At 46.4% G+C, this 15,580-nt stretch overlaps 1 protein-coding gene across 2 annotated transcripts in view; it reads left to right on the top strand.

Moving 5' to 3' along the window:
• The window catches only part of TTC7A (tetratricopeptide repeat domain 7A), a 174,063-nt gene extending 158,616 nt beyond the window's left edge, over nucleotides 1-15,447 (top strand). For both annotated transcript variants that reach the window (XM_064708936.1, XM_064708940.1), the window contains one exon: nucleotides 9,810-15,447. In XM_064708936.1, coding sequence (XP_064565006.1) covers nucleotides 9,810-10,031 — 222 coding nt within the window. In that variant the 3' untranslated portion in view covers nucleotides 10,032-15,447. The remainder of the gene's footprint in view (nucleotides 1-9,809) is intronic.
• Nucleotides 15,448-15,580: the final 133 nt, after the last annotated feature.

Genomic DNA, 15,580 nt, shown 5'->3' with positions numbered 1-15,580 from the left:
ACTGGTTCCCAGAGGAGAAATGAGCATTTTGTATGTTCACGTTAATAAGTTTGTGTGTCAGCTCCCTCACTGTCCAAGGAATTGCAAACACTTTGTTCTCCTCATTTCTGCTTGCTGCAGAAAGCTCCCTCCCCCACTGCCATCCTCGCACAAACCCATCCGTGTGCTGGCACCTCCTGCAGCCCAGCCATCAGAGCGGGTCCCTGGCAGTGCAGCAGGATCAGGGCCCCAAGCACACTCAGGAGTGACTGAGTTGTTTGGCTGCTTTGTTGCCCCTTCTCTTCCTCTGCACTTCCCAGGCTTCCTTCCTCCGTGCAGGGAGACAGCGAAGCCATCACAAACGGGTGATAAGTGGTGCCCTGACACCGCAGCCATCGCTGAGACACTGAGTGGCCGTTTCCTCTCGGGGGAACTGCGCAGTTCCCACCAGGAAAGGCAGCCCTGCTGGGGCGTTTGGGGTCGCTGCAAGGAGCACATCTGATCCAGTGCACAGCGCACAGATTTCAGTCCATTAGCAGGAGGGCTGGCGCTCTGCTTCTCAGAGGTGGATTATCCCCGTTTCCAGGGAATCTGGAGCTCCTGTTTATCTGTGCCAATCACTTGCTTTTCTGTTATGGTAAGTTATTCTCCATGTCCCTGAGGTGCTCATTATCACTTTCAGGCTCTGTTTATATAACTTTAGAAACTACAGTAAAATCCTGCAAGACAGAACTCCCCAGCTCTTCTCTGATCTCTTCTCCAAAGTGTGTGTAACACCTTCTGAGAGAAGAACCCAATACATTTCTTAAACCCATTGAGATACTGGGGTAGTTCAGTCATCTCTGGAGAATAAAACATGCGTGCAGGTCTAAAGACATTATCCTTGGCCTGATGTGCAGCAGATGCTTCTCAACTGAGCTCCAACTTGATGTTCCAGGTAATTACTAGCTTTAGTTATGGTTTCCTATACACAGGCCACTGCAGTTTTAGTAAGCAGTATTGTCCTCCTGTTGTACTTTGCTCCAAGATCAAATGAAAGCTTAGAAATTGTAGTAGTCAGGTTGGTCTGCAGCTGAACTCATAAATGGTGTTTCAGAGAGTGCTCAGGGAACTGTCAGAAGGGAAAAGGGATGGAATGACTATCCCCTTTATACTTGAACCTTCAAAAACTATTTTTCATAAACAAGGAAACTAGTTATAATTAGTTTAATTCTCTGTTATTTAGGCTGCTTGTTATCGCAGGACAGGACCAAGTCATAGACTGTGGTGATGCAGTAAATAAAATAGTGTGCAGCACAATAGCAGAGTGTGCTGCCTCCTGGTACACAAGACACAGCTGCACAAACAGGGGCGTGGGAATTAGCAAGACTTCCAGGTTTTCAGCAAGCTGTCCTGATACACACCAAGCTGGCCACAGTCAAGAGAAGGAAGCAGAGGTCCCTTCTTGCCAAACAAATGGGAAACATGAAAACATCACAGCTCTCGGTGTTGCTGGTGCTTCCATTCACACTAATGTTATGTGCAGTATTTATCAAGTATTTACTTTCTCAAGGAGTGCCTTCATTAATTCTCCTTTGAGCATGTAACAGAAAACGCAAACTGTAGTTCAGCAAAATCTCTTTGTACACGGAGGTTTGTGATTTAGGAGAGATTCTGTGTTGAGAGACGATCAGGACACACTCCTTGTGGGATCAGAGGCACTGGAGCAGAGTCTAGAGGCACTGGCTGGACCACAGCAGTGTGTTCTTGCCCAGCTCACTGTGTTTCCCAGCAGCTCAGCTAAGCTTAGTGCTCAGCTGTGACACTGCACACAGGGTTCTGGCTGTAGCTCTGTGCAGGATATCATTAATCACATGCTTTCCCAGAGACTGCCAGTAGTGGAAAACTAAGCAAATTAAGATATTTTAAATACCTTGTCTCTCCTTTCAGAGACATCTGCTGTAATCTACATTGGCGTGCTGTGTGCTTCTGTCAGTGTGTCTTTGTATGCCCCTCCCCAGTGCCATACCAAATGCAACCCTTGCTCTGGCCATGAGTTCTGTGGCACTGAGGCTGAGACCCTCAGCGGAGGTGAAGCTGTTGCCTGTGAGAACCTGTTCATGACTCACACATTCAGACAAGATGTACTCTGCATGCAGAGGGGAAGATAACGTGCATGGGAGGTGTGTGCATCAGCCCCTCCTTTGTTGCAAGGCAGTGCATTAAAAACTGGGGAAAGATCCAGCACTGGCACTGAAGGGATACCTCAGAAAGCAGAAATGCCCTATTCCTCAGCCACAGCATACTGTGGACACTCAGATTAATTTGGTGTCCAATTCTTAAGCCTAGACATTCCCCAGCTATCTGCAGCAACATCTTGTGAGGTGCAACAAAACATAGGCACCTGCTTACTATCAAAATAAAGGCAGAGTTTTTACCCTCCTGGGGCAATAGGGGTGCTTAACAGCTGCCCTACCCTCTTAAAAACATGTGCTAGAAGTTACCATGTGCTTCCTGGGCACAGGAGAGGCAAGTTCTCAAGCTTCCTTAGCCTGAGAACACTTAAACCCAGGAGTTCTGCTTCCCCAAGCTTGTCCCTTGACTCTGTCCCTGCTGTGGGAATTGTTCCTGAGTAATGACAAATTATTCAATGTGAAATGTATTAGCAGCCGATGGAGCACAGCTACTGCTTTCTAATTGAGTGCTTTAGCCAGCAGGTTACCTGCCACTCTTCAACACCCTGCATGTGTGTTACATGCCTTTTCTCTCTTTGCTGGTGGTTATCAGTTTCAGTTCTGCACAGATTTTGAAATACTCGGATATATTTGGCTGAATCTCACTCGTTTCAATGAGGCTTTCTGCCAGGGAAGCTGGTACAGTGCAGAACTGGGACCTTATGTTATAAATTATATTATCTAAATTGTTATTTATTATTAGTTTGGGACCTTCTTTGGTGCATATTTTTACAGATGACACCATGAGCCTGAGTCGTAGTTGAATCTCCTGTGTTCTCTATTGCAACATTACTGTGACAACTGCTAAGATCAGGGCTGGGAAGAATCTTTCCTTCCCTAGGAAAAGAGACTGTGAAACAAATACTGGATTTAGTTACTCTCAGATACGTGGTTGAGGCATCCTGTTAGGTTTCCTCGCTTTCTGCTTCATCTCCATGTAGGTCTCAGCAAAGGAAGAACTGCCTAGAGAATATTCAGCATGCAGCAGATGATTCTGCTTTGCATGAAGCTTAAGTGACGACAATCCAACAAGGCAGAAAAACTCTTCATTCTCCCTAGGCTTGTATGAGCCTCCCTGTGAAGAGATCAGAGCCTCCTGGTTTGAAATGCTGCCTTAGGGTTTGCTTTTTATGTCAATAAATGTTTTATCACATTTAAGCTTCAAACACAGTAGAAACATCCCTGCTAACATTTGATGAACTCAGTAGAGACAGCAGGCCTGGGCAGAGGGCAGTGTGCAGCATGGCACAGTGCTTCCCTTCTGCGGGGCAGGGGGTGCCTTGGCCTCACAGGGGGCCTGGGCAAGATGCTGCCTTTGCAATTACTCACTGCCTAGGAAAACACGCTGGCAAGCTAAGGGAGGGGATGTTCCTCTCTTCAGGACTTCACCACTTTTGGTCTTTTCTTCCTTCTGCTTTTTCTTCTCTCCCTGCAAGCTCACTGTGATTGATAAAGCATATCCATGTGCCCAGGTCTCTGGTGGGCTTTAGTTGTCACTGTTTTCACACTCAGGTAGTCTGTCTCTCCTGATACCTCCTTGCAGTCTCATTTCTTCCCTTCCCTCACCCTCCTCTGTAGCACACAAAGAGGCTGCAGTGAAGTTTAAACAGCCAAGGCTAGGCTGCCTTTTGGTGCCTGCAGTACTGGAGCTGAAGTCTCCAGGCTGAGCCTACCGAGTTAAACCCACAGGCAGTGTGTAAGTGCCACAAATCATGATGCAGTCTCAGGGTTTTTGCTTTTCCCAGTGCTTGCCAGTTCCCCCCCACCAGTGCTGTTGCTTCGTTTCTCCTCTCAACATTCTGTTTTGCAGTGGCCCTGCCTGCCTTCCCTCTCCTCCCTTCTCCTTCCCCTCCTCTGCTTTATCAAATGCAGCACTTCAGCGTCACTGACTGACAGGGGATGCAGCAGCTTGGGCAGAGGAGATGGAGGGGGGGAAGGAAGAGGAGGAAAAGCTGCTCTCAACAAAGGAGGCAGCAGAAACACTGAAAGACAAGCTTTCTCCCAGAAGTGAATCCCAGTCATCCTTTGTTAGGGCAACAAATGATGATATGGTCTCTAACTCAGTTCAGTGAGAGGACCCTGATTGCTCCCTGTACTCCTACAGTCTTTTCAGAAACAGCTCAAATGTATAGCTCAGGTTCACCATAACCTGGACTGAATCAGCAAAATGGGTGATCAGCTACCCCCACACTGCCAGGCACTGCATGACTAAGTGACAGCACCACAAAAACTCACTTCATTGCTCACAACTAAAAAAAAATCCTAGCTTTTCAGAGATGTAAAGGTCATGAATGTAGGGGGAAAGAATCACAGAGCAATTGGCTACTTACATGTTTTTCTTTATTCTAGGAGACCTAGGATTTCCGGGGTTAATCTTTGCCATTTTCTAAGAGGACACTGATATTTCATGGTTAATGCAACAGATTTTGCTTACAACTTGCTCTGATTGCTAAATAATTGCAGAAGCGTGTGCTGCCCTGTAGCAGTGCGGATTTTCTGTTACATGAGACTGTTATCACCAAATGCCAAATGCATCTTGAAAGGCTTTTTGTAGGGTTCTGCTGAATAAGCACACTTCTGAATGATCACTTTTCTGCAGCATGCCCTGCTTTTGCCAGCTGCTGATTACCCTCCTACTAACCACAAGGGACACGTCCACATTACAGACTGGAGTAAACAATAAGGATACTGCATTTACCTTGAAATTAATTAAATAATGCACTTAAGGAAGCCCAGCAGCAAAGTCTGATTAATTCTGGAAACTTCTTGGGGTATTCAGACAATAATAGGCAGAAATACTGTGCTAAATAGAGACAAGCATCAGAGACAACCTCACTTTGGAATTAGAGTCTTAGGCAAAGAGACAGTGAGAATTTGCATTTAATGTGATTATTAAAATCCATTTATAAAGGATAGAGTCTAGTCCACCTATACAAATTCTCCAAAAATGAGATGACCTTGAAACTACAACAAAAAGCAACCGTCCAGGAATGAAATGACGTGTTTTTCTGGACATCTCTTTCCAATACAAGCCCTAAAGGAAAGAACAAGCTAATCTGTGCCACCTATTTGGAAGGAGACTACTCCCTGCAGCTCATCAGGTGTTTGAACTAAATATTTGCAAAGGAAGTTTTGATTTTCTTTACTAAAAATAAACTCCAGCTTGTACATGAGGCTTATTTTGCAGTCTTCCACAATGTCTTTCCTGCACTATTTTCTGGGAATTTTAAGAGCTAGCATTTGAACAGGTTTTGTCAAACTCTAAGGAAATAAAGGCACAGGTAGAAATTTCATGACCTTCTAAAACTGGGACTTGAAGTGTGGCTTATGTTCACTTTCTTTATTGGTGAAAATTGAAAATAAGTCACTTTTTTTCTCATCTAACTTAAATTGAAATATGGCTCTCCTATTTTAAAACAAAAATAGCCTCACTCAAGTATCAGTTACTAAGTATCACATCACTGAAGGCAAGGCAGTCCAGTCCAGTGTCACCATAGAAGTGGTTTAGGTTTTGTTTGTTTTGCATGCAGACGAGGTCAAAAATACTTTTGAAAAAGCTTCCCATGGGCACCCTCTGTTCCCTGAAATTAAAAACCATCAATTCAGGAGTCCAGCTGTCAGCATAAGGCACACTAAATCAGCAGACCAGATTCGCTGTCCCCTCCCAGCCCTCGTCCCCTGCTAGACTGTGCCAAGCCCTTCACCTCAGCTGAGCTTGTGCCAGAGCTCTCAGCCCTGTCTTTTACAGTCTGGCTTCAGCTCTGCCCTCAGCACTCTGCCTCTGGTTACAAGAGCCAAGGTACATCTTCAGACCTTTAGAAGAAATCGAATTCATTTGTGGAGGGTTACCCTCAGACCTTCTCCAGTGAGTGAGTGAGTGAACTCACACCCCAGCACTGTGCAGCTGTGTTGGTGCAAGCAGGACATGAAATGCCTCTGTGTGGCTGGCAAGGGGGCTGGGCTGCCCACAGGAGTTTGAAGGAAAAATTATTCCCACTCACCTTTTGAGTTGGTTTGGATTTTTTTACTATTTATAATACACTTGAGTTTTAAAAATAAGCCTGTCCTCGTTGCTCCTTAGAGTCTGACTCAGTACCAACACCACTGACAGAGAGGGCCATACTTAGAGGTACTTGTCATCTTTGGGAGGAAAATCACTGGGCAAAACCAGAAGTGCCAGTGCTAGCCAGGAGGTGGCAGAGGAGTCAGGCTACCTTGTACACCAGTTTCTGCATTGTTTTGGCAAAAAGACAAATAGAAACTGAGGAAAGACAACAAAACCCGGTCCCACCCTCCATCTTCAGGAATAAGAGGATGAAACCCTTAATCACATTCCTGCTTGTATTTATACTAATTGCTCCTCTTCCTGAGATCTGACTTTATGAAATTATGCATGCACACCAAGCAGATGAGTTTCCATAGAAACTCAGGAGCTGAACTTTCATTAGAAAAATCTTTTTAGAAAAAATCTTCCAGATAAAAATGCAAATTGCCTGTCAGTGGGTGGCTTTCTGAATTTAGATATAATTTTTTTCTTTTGCACTGTAGGCAGATTCCAGCTGGACCTACATAGCAACAACATGCAGGCATTGTTTATAGCAAGCCAGACTCCATGGGGAAATGAGAAATTCAGTAGCAAGGAGAAGCTCTCAAGTGCAAATACCTCAGAGAAACAAAAACTCAAGTGCTCAGTGCTGCATCTTCCTGAGGCTTTGAGGTTTGTTCAGCCTCTGGCTCTCAAAATGCTTGTGGTTTGCAAGGAGCAGTGTGGGGAGGAGGGGAGAGAGGAAATGCAAAACCAGAAGCTCTCCTGCACACAGAATTAATGATGTTCAACCTGTCCTTTAAACATCAGCAGCGTATTTGTGCCGCTTCAGTTAAGCCTCGCTAAAAGGCTGACACCATCTGTCACTGCTCACTCTGGGCACAGGACGGGCTCTGTGCTGGGCTGGGGAGCCTTGGCAGACCTGGCTTGGCCAAAGCCCAGACTTGGGCTGAGGCCTGGAGCCCAGGGTCATGTGCCTACACTGCCTGGAAGTCCAGGCATGCGTGCAGGAACAGGGCATGGCACTGTTCCTCATCAGAAGGGGGAAGCAGGATGGTGGCATGCCTGGGAAGGGCCACGGGCCTGGGCAGCGTTTGGCACCAGCAGTTGTGCATGCAAGCAAGGAGGAGGTGAAAATCTCAAACTCCTTCAGCAAATGTTTCCTCCAAAAACATAGCAGTCTTTCACCAGTGCAGTATATTGCAGCATCAACAGGAGGCCTTCCCCTGGCTTTGGGGAGCCTGGAACAGCTCTCTCTGTGGGTTCACTGATGTTTTCTCAGCCAAACTGGCAAGCTTGAAAGCACTGGATACCAAAGAGGAAATTTTTACCTGAGCTGTGCTTGCTGGTGGGCACCCACTCCCCGTGGGCACAGCAGAGCACAGTGCTGCTCCTGGGCCTCCAGCACAGCACAGCAAAGCCTGGGGAGCACGGCAGGGAAGCCACACCAGGCTGTGGTTCTTGACCAGCAAGGCTGCTGGGGCATGCAAGGGAGCTGAGCTGCACGAGCAGTTTACGACGAGGTGGATTTCAGTGCAGCATTGTTGAGAGGCGCGAGATGTCAGCCGGGCAGGGAATTCCCCTCCTCGTTGGAGAGGGATGACAGGCAGCAGCTGCTCGGGCTCCTGGCCCCTGTGCCTCCAGGGCCAGCAGCCCTCTGAGAGAGGAGAGGCTGGATGCTGCTCAGTGTCAGGGTGAGGACAGTGCCGGCTCCCCCGCCACCAGAGAGCACAGTCGGCTCTGCTCGGTCAGCACAACAGGAAGGGATTTTAGGAAGAGTGGGTTTGTGGTCGAGGACAAACTTGAGCTGAGATAGCTCCTGTCTATTCTTGGCTCAGCAGCAGATTTGCTATGGCCACACTTCTTGCCCTTTCTATGCCTCATTATCCCTGTCAAGCGGGTGACTCAAATTATAATTGCACAAATTCCTTGCAGTCTGCCATTACGTGCCTGCAGCCATCTCCAGGCAGCCACCTCCAGGGGAACCAGCCTCTCCCACCAGGAACCTCTGTGCCACCTGTGCCTGCACTCAGGGGGATCCTAATATAACACCCTATTGCCTTGTAGTTTTCCTGCATAGAGAGGAGCCTAAAGAAAAAACAACCCCACTGCATCTCTAAATGATCACATTTGATAGTGAGTTGATTATTCAGGTCAAGGTTGTGGGCAAGAAGGAGTCAGTGAAGTTTTTCATAGCACTGCCAATATTTGATTAAATGGCTATTTCCTAGTATTTCTCTCAGGCAAATGAATGTGTTTCTGTAGGTATTAGTACTATCACTGGCCTTAAGGATGCTGCTGCACCCTGTGTTTAATGATACTTTTGTAAAAGCAAATGAAACAAAACAGAGCAAAAACCTTCACTATTTCTAAAAGCACCACCATTCTTTCATCAGTAATTTACTTGGGTTCTAGTTGTGAGAGATTTCAGGTTTCTTACATCTTTTCATATGCACTAAAGACAATTAGACAGATTAAAGATTAAGCTTGTGCTTTTCCTTATATATAGGCATCCACCTACTATGTTGTCCCAGGAAAAGCATGAAGTCAGACATGAATCTCACTTGCCAGCATTTCCAGGGGTGAATGTGGGCAGAGCCATGCAGAGTTTGGCAGGTGACATGGCAGTGCTGGCTGCTTCTTCCAGAGGCCACACCTGGATGAAGCTGCTGGAAGGTTCATCCTGGTGTGTGCACCTTCAGGAGGAAGCACAGAAATGCCAGGATATGTTGTGGCCTGTGACAAAGCCCTGTGACCATCTGGGCTCAGTGGTTGACTGCTGTGTAATTAACAGGGAGCCTGGCTCATTAGGTGCCTTGTGGGTTCAGACACATCCATGAGAGCCCTATAGGAAAACATGTTCTTCCTAACACTTCTTTCATCCTCCCCCTCCCGTTCCTTCCAGATGGTTACACCCACTTGTGTCTTTTCTTACCCTAAGGACAGCTTTTTAAACAAGGTTCCTCCATCCTTCTCCTCCCCCACGCTGCTTTAGGATCTACATTGAAGTGCAAGAGGACAGAGCTGTTACATCCCATGCCGTTACATACAGCCTGCCCATGCAAGGCTGGGAGGAGACCACATCCCTCTGCCCCTGTTTGCTGGGAAGGAAGATCTCAGTGTAATCAGGATGCAGGAGATGAGAGACTTTACCTCAGGCTCAGCTGGGTATTGCAGATGTGCAGGAATGAATTCAGATGCTGGCTGTAGTCAAACCTGTGTATATTTTCTGGGCAAGGAGAGAGGGATGCTTAAAGGGCCTGTAGCTTTTCTTCTGTATAGCACCAATAAATGCTCTCCCAGTACACACAGCAGCAGCACTTGCAGAGCTGAATCTGAATCTGCTTTTAAAAACAATTATTTCCACAGTTGCTTTTTAAAGAGCACATCACTATCAAAAACCACAGAACTTAACAACTGATCACTTTTATTCCTCAGAAATAGGTGGAGATGCCCCCTCCATAGGAGTCCTGTGCCTGCTCTCATGTGGCAGCTTGGTGGGAGCTTGGGGTGCTCCATTTCTTCCTCTCCTGAGCGCTGTTGTTAACTGCCCATCACTTGTTTGTTGGCAGGGCCTGGTGCTGAGCAGACTTGGGCGGAGGGAGCTGGCCCAGAAGGTCCTCAGAGACGCCATCCGGATCCAGACCACCAGCCACACTGCCTGGAACAGCCTTGGAGAGGTCTTGCAGGCTCAGGGCAGAAACGAAGCAGCCATTGAGTGTTTCCTCACTGCCCTGGACCTTGAATCCAGCAGTCCTGTCATTCCATTCACCGTCATACCCAGGGAGCTCTGAAGCTGCTCCCCGCAGCTCTAAGCACTTGCATTGCCTGGACAGACACCAAAACCAAGCAGATAAACAAAGAAGAAGCCCAACAAAAAGTGCCATTGTAACCTGGAACTAGGCTAAGTAATTCCAGGACGGGGCTCAGGTCTACAGGCTTAGCTTAGACAAGCCAAACTGAAGAAGAAATTGCAACAGGCAGGAACAGAGAATGCCTTTTTCTTCACATGTGCCTGGCTAACCTCCTTTTCAAGTTAATAGCAAGGCTTAGTTCAAAGTGCTGGTTCAAGGTGACTGTAGAAAAATCATGCTAGGGTACAGCTATTCAAAGCACTTGCACCTTTCAGTGTTGGTTGAAAATAAAACCCCCAAGCCCTGAATTAAAGCCCAGAAATGCTCTAAATAGGAGTAAATTCAGCAACTTGAGCAAGTTGTGTTTAAGTATGTGGCTGTCTCCCCACAGATCTGACAGGACAAGAATGACACTTGCAACAAATAGATATACAATATATGCTGTTTACAAAATTATTTCATCTATTTTGATAATCCTTTCTCCTGCCTTGCTTTTATATACTGTATATGCTCACTATATTTAGTGAAGCACTTGCCTAGATAAATTTAAAATTAAATTTTAGTTTTAAATTAAAAATACTTTTTTAAAAATAAAGCTGCTATTGCAGTAGAACTCACAAAAGCAGTAAGACCAAAGACCAAATCAGTTCACACTTGAACTAGTATTAAAAACACTTAAATATCTCCACTTACATATTTATTGAAAGGCCTTACGTGAAGTAACTAATTATAAGCTCTGAGCTTCATTCTTATTAATCACCTATTGCATCAGTTTAGCAAGGAATATAGTGTTTACCAGTATATAGTAACTGAACTCTGTGCTCTACTACATCACCAATCCTGGCACAAAACATTTTCATATCCTTCTTCTGATGATGCAAAAGAAGGCAGCAGTCTTTTAAGGGGAAGTGTGCTGAAGGCAGTATGTGTGTGTATGAACTGCTTCTTCCTTAAAACTAAATCCTTGGATTGTCCATAGAAGTTTCACAGTAGAGGTACAGAGTGGAGCCTTCAGTGGAATCATTTTGCATCTCCTGTCAGGTGTAATAGTGAGGAGCTTCTGATGCACACAGCCTCCCCATGGCTGGGACAGCCAGGGAGGGGACACAGCTGGCACAGCCCCTGTTGAGCTGCTGCTCAGCTCTGTGTGACCTCCCCAGGGCCTGGCAGGGAGGTGGAGCTGGACTGTGCTGTCACACAAGAGCCAACCCTGACCAGACCAGTCCCAAGATAAAGAAGATGCAACAATTTGCTGCACTTTTCTACAAAAAATAAAAAAAGGTTGGGGCTTTGTGCCCATTTTTGTCCAAAGATTTGTGACTATTTACTAAGAAAGTTTGCACTAAAGCACACTTTGTACTATAATTCTGCCCAGTATTGTGATCCACAACTAATTCACTCTGGAAATAATAATATCCTCAGGCAATAAATAAGATGGCATGTTTCTTACAGAGCCTGAGGCTCTGGCAGCAGACTTGAAGTCATTGTTGTTTACAGTTATTTGGAAATCTGCAGGCTAATGGAGAGCTGGGCCCTTGTGCTGCTCCCGGCTCACACCATCGGAGAGCTCCCGCCCCCAGGCTTCCCTCAGGATGCCTGCACCAGGGGAAGCACACTGCTCTCAGGTTCCTCGCAGCAGCCTGGTGCACTCCAGGCCAATATTTTTATTTTTTCCCCTTAAATGATGCAGATGCAATAGCCCAGCTTATTTATCTGTTCACTGAGGGATTCCAGATCTGATGTAGGCTGATTTCGCTGCAGGTGAAAGCAGCCCAGCCGTGAAAGGTGCTCAGCCCATGAGTCCTCTGGCTTTGCAGTGCCACACAGGCACCCAAAAGGACTTTTTTAGGCCAGGGGCAGGTTTCCTAGGAGACAGTGTTCCCCAGCCACATTCCTTCTTGCAATAGCACCAGCAGCAGAGGAAGGAGTAGGTGTTAAAGTAGAAGAATTAAAGGAGTTTCAAGAAGAAAAAAAGATGCAGCAAGACACGTTTTGCTGCAAAGGATGCTCTGAAGTCAGCTCACTCTGTACTGCAGGGGGAAAGAGGAAAGGGGAGGGGAAAGATGCTGTTGTTGACATAATATGTAAATTGTTACCCAGGTGTTTTAAGCCCATTTCACAGTCAGATGCAATCTGACAATAGACTTCAACAGAGATATATATATAAATAGATGTTATGTTCGGGTGTTTGTCCTGCCCCACAGTTGCCGGGGTGGGAGCGAGCCCTCTGTGTGCAGCACAGAGCCGGAGTCGCCGCTCCCTTGTGCCGTGAGTGTTTGCACAGCACTACCATAGCAACTTCTGTGCACTGGGCAGCCACTGGAGAACAAGCTGTGCATCCACCTCTGCCACCCAGGAGCTGCTTGAGGAGGTCTGTAACGGGGCTGGGCTGTGACCTGGCAGGAGAGTGCCTGTTTCCCAGCAGCAGCTGAAAAGCAAACACTCACAGATCCATTTGCTCCTGCACACGTAGCTTGTGAGCAGCCAGCAGCCCATCATCACGTTTGTTGTGATCAGGCAAACTTCATCCTGATGATAATCACACTTGCCACAGCACTCATCTTCCTGGAAGAGGGGCAAGCATTAATGAATACTTTGAGTGCATCAGCAAGTCAGGTGTTGCCAGGGTGGTCCCATCTTGTGTGCATTAATGAGCGTTGCTGGCATTGGAATCTCAGTCCTAAGAGCCTCCGCTCCACGTGTGGCAGGGAAGGTGTGCCTGAGTAAAGGCCATCATCACCAGGAATCAGAGGGCTGTGGTACCCTCTGCCAGCTCACCGCACCACAGCACTCACAACAACTGCAGACAAAGTACTTTGCATACATACTGGACTCAATCCTGAGATTTCCTGCCTGCTTCCCAGAGGATGCAAAGTACCTCTTGGCTGGAAGGGTATTTAAGTGACTTGAAATGCTCTGTACAATGCAGGAAAGAGAGTGGTTGTTGCATACTTACAAGTACTTTGAGGGTGAATCCTCCAGCTATATTTGTTAAACATGCTCAGCAAAACAGAAGTCTTCCCAAACTTACATGCTACCTCTCTCACTCAGCATGGATTTTGTTCACACTTCCAGATACAGAAAAACAAAGACAACTGCTTCAGACAGTCCTATGTATTGTAGTATTTATTTAGATAGCAATGTTGATAAATCTGATAGACTTACCTCCCTGAGCTCAGTAATAGGTGTGGCAGGAAATCCTGGCATGCTTAATGCTCAGGGTTTGAGATTTAAGAACAGAAGATTTACATCCCTGTCTCGTATGATTATTACAGATCGTAAGTAATGGGAGTTCCGGGAACAATAACTTTGGGGAGACAAATATGCAAGTTTTAGCATTGACTTGAGTCTCAGCAGAGTTTTCTCATTCATTAGTTTTGAAAGAGGAAGATAAAAAGCCCATATCATTGCCTAAAGTATTGTGGTCTTCTTGTTCCACCACAAGGTTCTTTTTCATTTTTTTGGCAGAGTGCATGCAAAAAGAAAAAATAATTACCTTCTGTTTTCCTGTTGTGCAGTAAAGGAGTGGTATGTGCCGTTGCCTTTGGCCAACAAGGAGGATTGCATATTGTAACAAAAGTGACTCTGCCTCCAGGACAACAGAAGGAGAAGCCCAGCAGGCCAGGGAACAGCTCCCCTCCCTGCCTTATCCCCTGTGCAGTGCCATTGGTGCCCCTGGAGCAGTTGGTTCCGGGCGTCCCCAGCTGAGCTCTGCCCAGCCCGCGCTCATTGCGCACAGGGAGCGCGGCCGATCCCGCGCCGCGCACGGACCCCGTCCGTTTCTATTGGAAACACTTCGTGCTCCTGATTATCACAATGCTTCACAAGTGCTAATTATCTTTTCTTGGTAATGACTAATAAATCCAAATGGAGAACAGTCCTGGAGGGTGTTTACTGGAAAATTCACTGGCTGGGTACCAAAGCAGGCACAGCACTGGCTGCTGCAGTTGGAATTACAGTTATTTTGTCCAAAAAATGTTCCATTTTCAGTGAATCTTGGTAAAGAATGAGTTTGGGTAGTTTGTATTTCTTTTTAATGACAGCAAAGTGGGAAACAATCCTTTTTAGTGAAAAGACATCACTGCCATGATCTTTTTTCAGCCAAACCAACAGAGATTTGATAGTTGCAGTTAAGCCTACAAGAGGAAGGCTTCCCAAAGCAACTGTGCTGCAGCAATAATTCCCTCTGACTCTTTTGTATTACAGGCGTATTTGACAATTATGCAATGGGCATGTGGTGCTGAAATGCCTCTCCCTCCTTATTTGGCCGAGGGGAGCTGCTTTGTGCCCACAGGGACAGCTGTGGCACACATCTGGGTGCTGTCAGCACTGCCCTGGCGCCTGCCACCTGCAGGGTGGCTGCTGGTGACCCTCAGACTGCTCCCCAAGCCTGGCTCCCAGGGACGCTTTCCTTGCTGCTGAGTTGTTGCTCAGAGCTGCAGGATGCCAGTGCATGCTCAGACAGAGGGTTGTTTTCCCAGAAATGGAAAGCTGAGTCGTCCATCAGTCCGTGACGCTGGCAGGAGGGGAGGTAACCACTGACCCAGCAGTTACTTCTAATGAACTGGCTTGTGCCTTCAGCTCCTGGAAACCAAGGCAGGTTCCCAGGTGACTGGGTACTAAAAGATCCAGCTGGTTTTCTCACAGAATCACATGCCAGTCAGTGTCACAAACCTCTGATAGGGATGCAATGCTGCAACCACTGCTTGGCAGCCCATAATGATTCAAGGAAAGAACCTCCCTGAGCCAGTGCACCGAGAGGTGCTCAGCCTTTGCACATCCAAGCATCTCCACCATGCCACTCTGATAGTGTTGTCACAGGTGGCAGAATCAGTTTTCCATGTAATTTCTTTGGTCACTATGATATTTCCACCGAATTTAATAAAATTGACCCTGTGGAAAACAAAACTTGCTCCTTATATTTCCTGCTGATCTTATTCATGCCATGGATGCTTCAAGCATTATGAAATGTCCAGTTGTTATATTAACTGGAACCCAGTGTGCCTAGGAGTTACCAGTTGCAAAGGGTATTTTGGCCTACACCCTGTAGTTCATGGGAAAAACGAGAGTGAGCATGCAAGCAGCGTGCCTTCAGAGAGGAACAGAGCCAGGAAAATGGAGCAATGTAGCTTCAGATGTTTGGATTTGTGGAGGTTTAAGTGAGCATCATGCTTTTCTTGTGCTTCATCCAGTAAAAATAAACAAAGGTGGTGTGAGAAACTCTAACATCGAGGTAATATGCAAATACTATGCTGTCAAGTTTAGGGACTTACCTTACTTTGGCCACAATGCCATTAATCATCTTTTTTGCTGCAAACAGTTACTCCTGTGATTATTTGGAAATAAAATGTCTCCATTCAAGAGTTTCCAGAGCATTCTGTGCATTTATGCATTAATCTTTTGGGCAGGTTTCAAGAAGGCCTGCTTAAAAGTCCATCCCTTAGTTTCATACTCAAATGAGATTAAGGATGAGGTTTTTGAAGAACATT

This window comes from Zonotrichia leucophrys, chromosome 3 (assembly GCF_028769735.1).
Source record: "Zonotrichia leucophrys gambelii isolate GWCS_2022_RI chromosome 3, RI_Zleu_2.0, whole genome shotgun sequence".
Lineage (NCBI taxonomy): Eukaryota > Metazoa > Chordata > Aves > Passeriformes > Passerellidae > Zonotrichia > Zonotrichia leucophrys.
The sequence above is the reverse complement of the archived record's forward strand: the minus strand, read 5'-3'. Positions and strand labels throughout refer to the sequence as shown.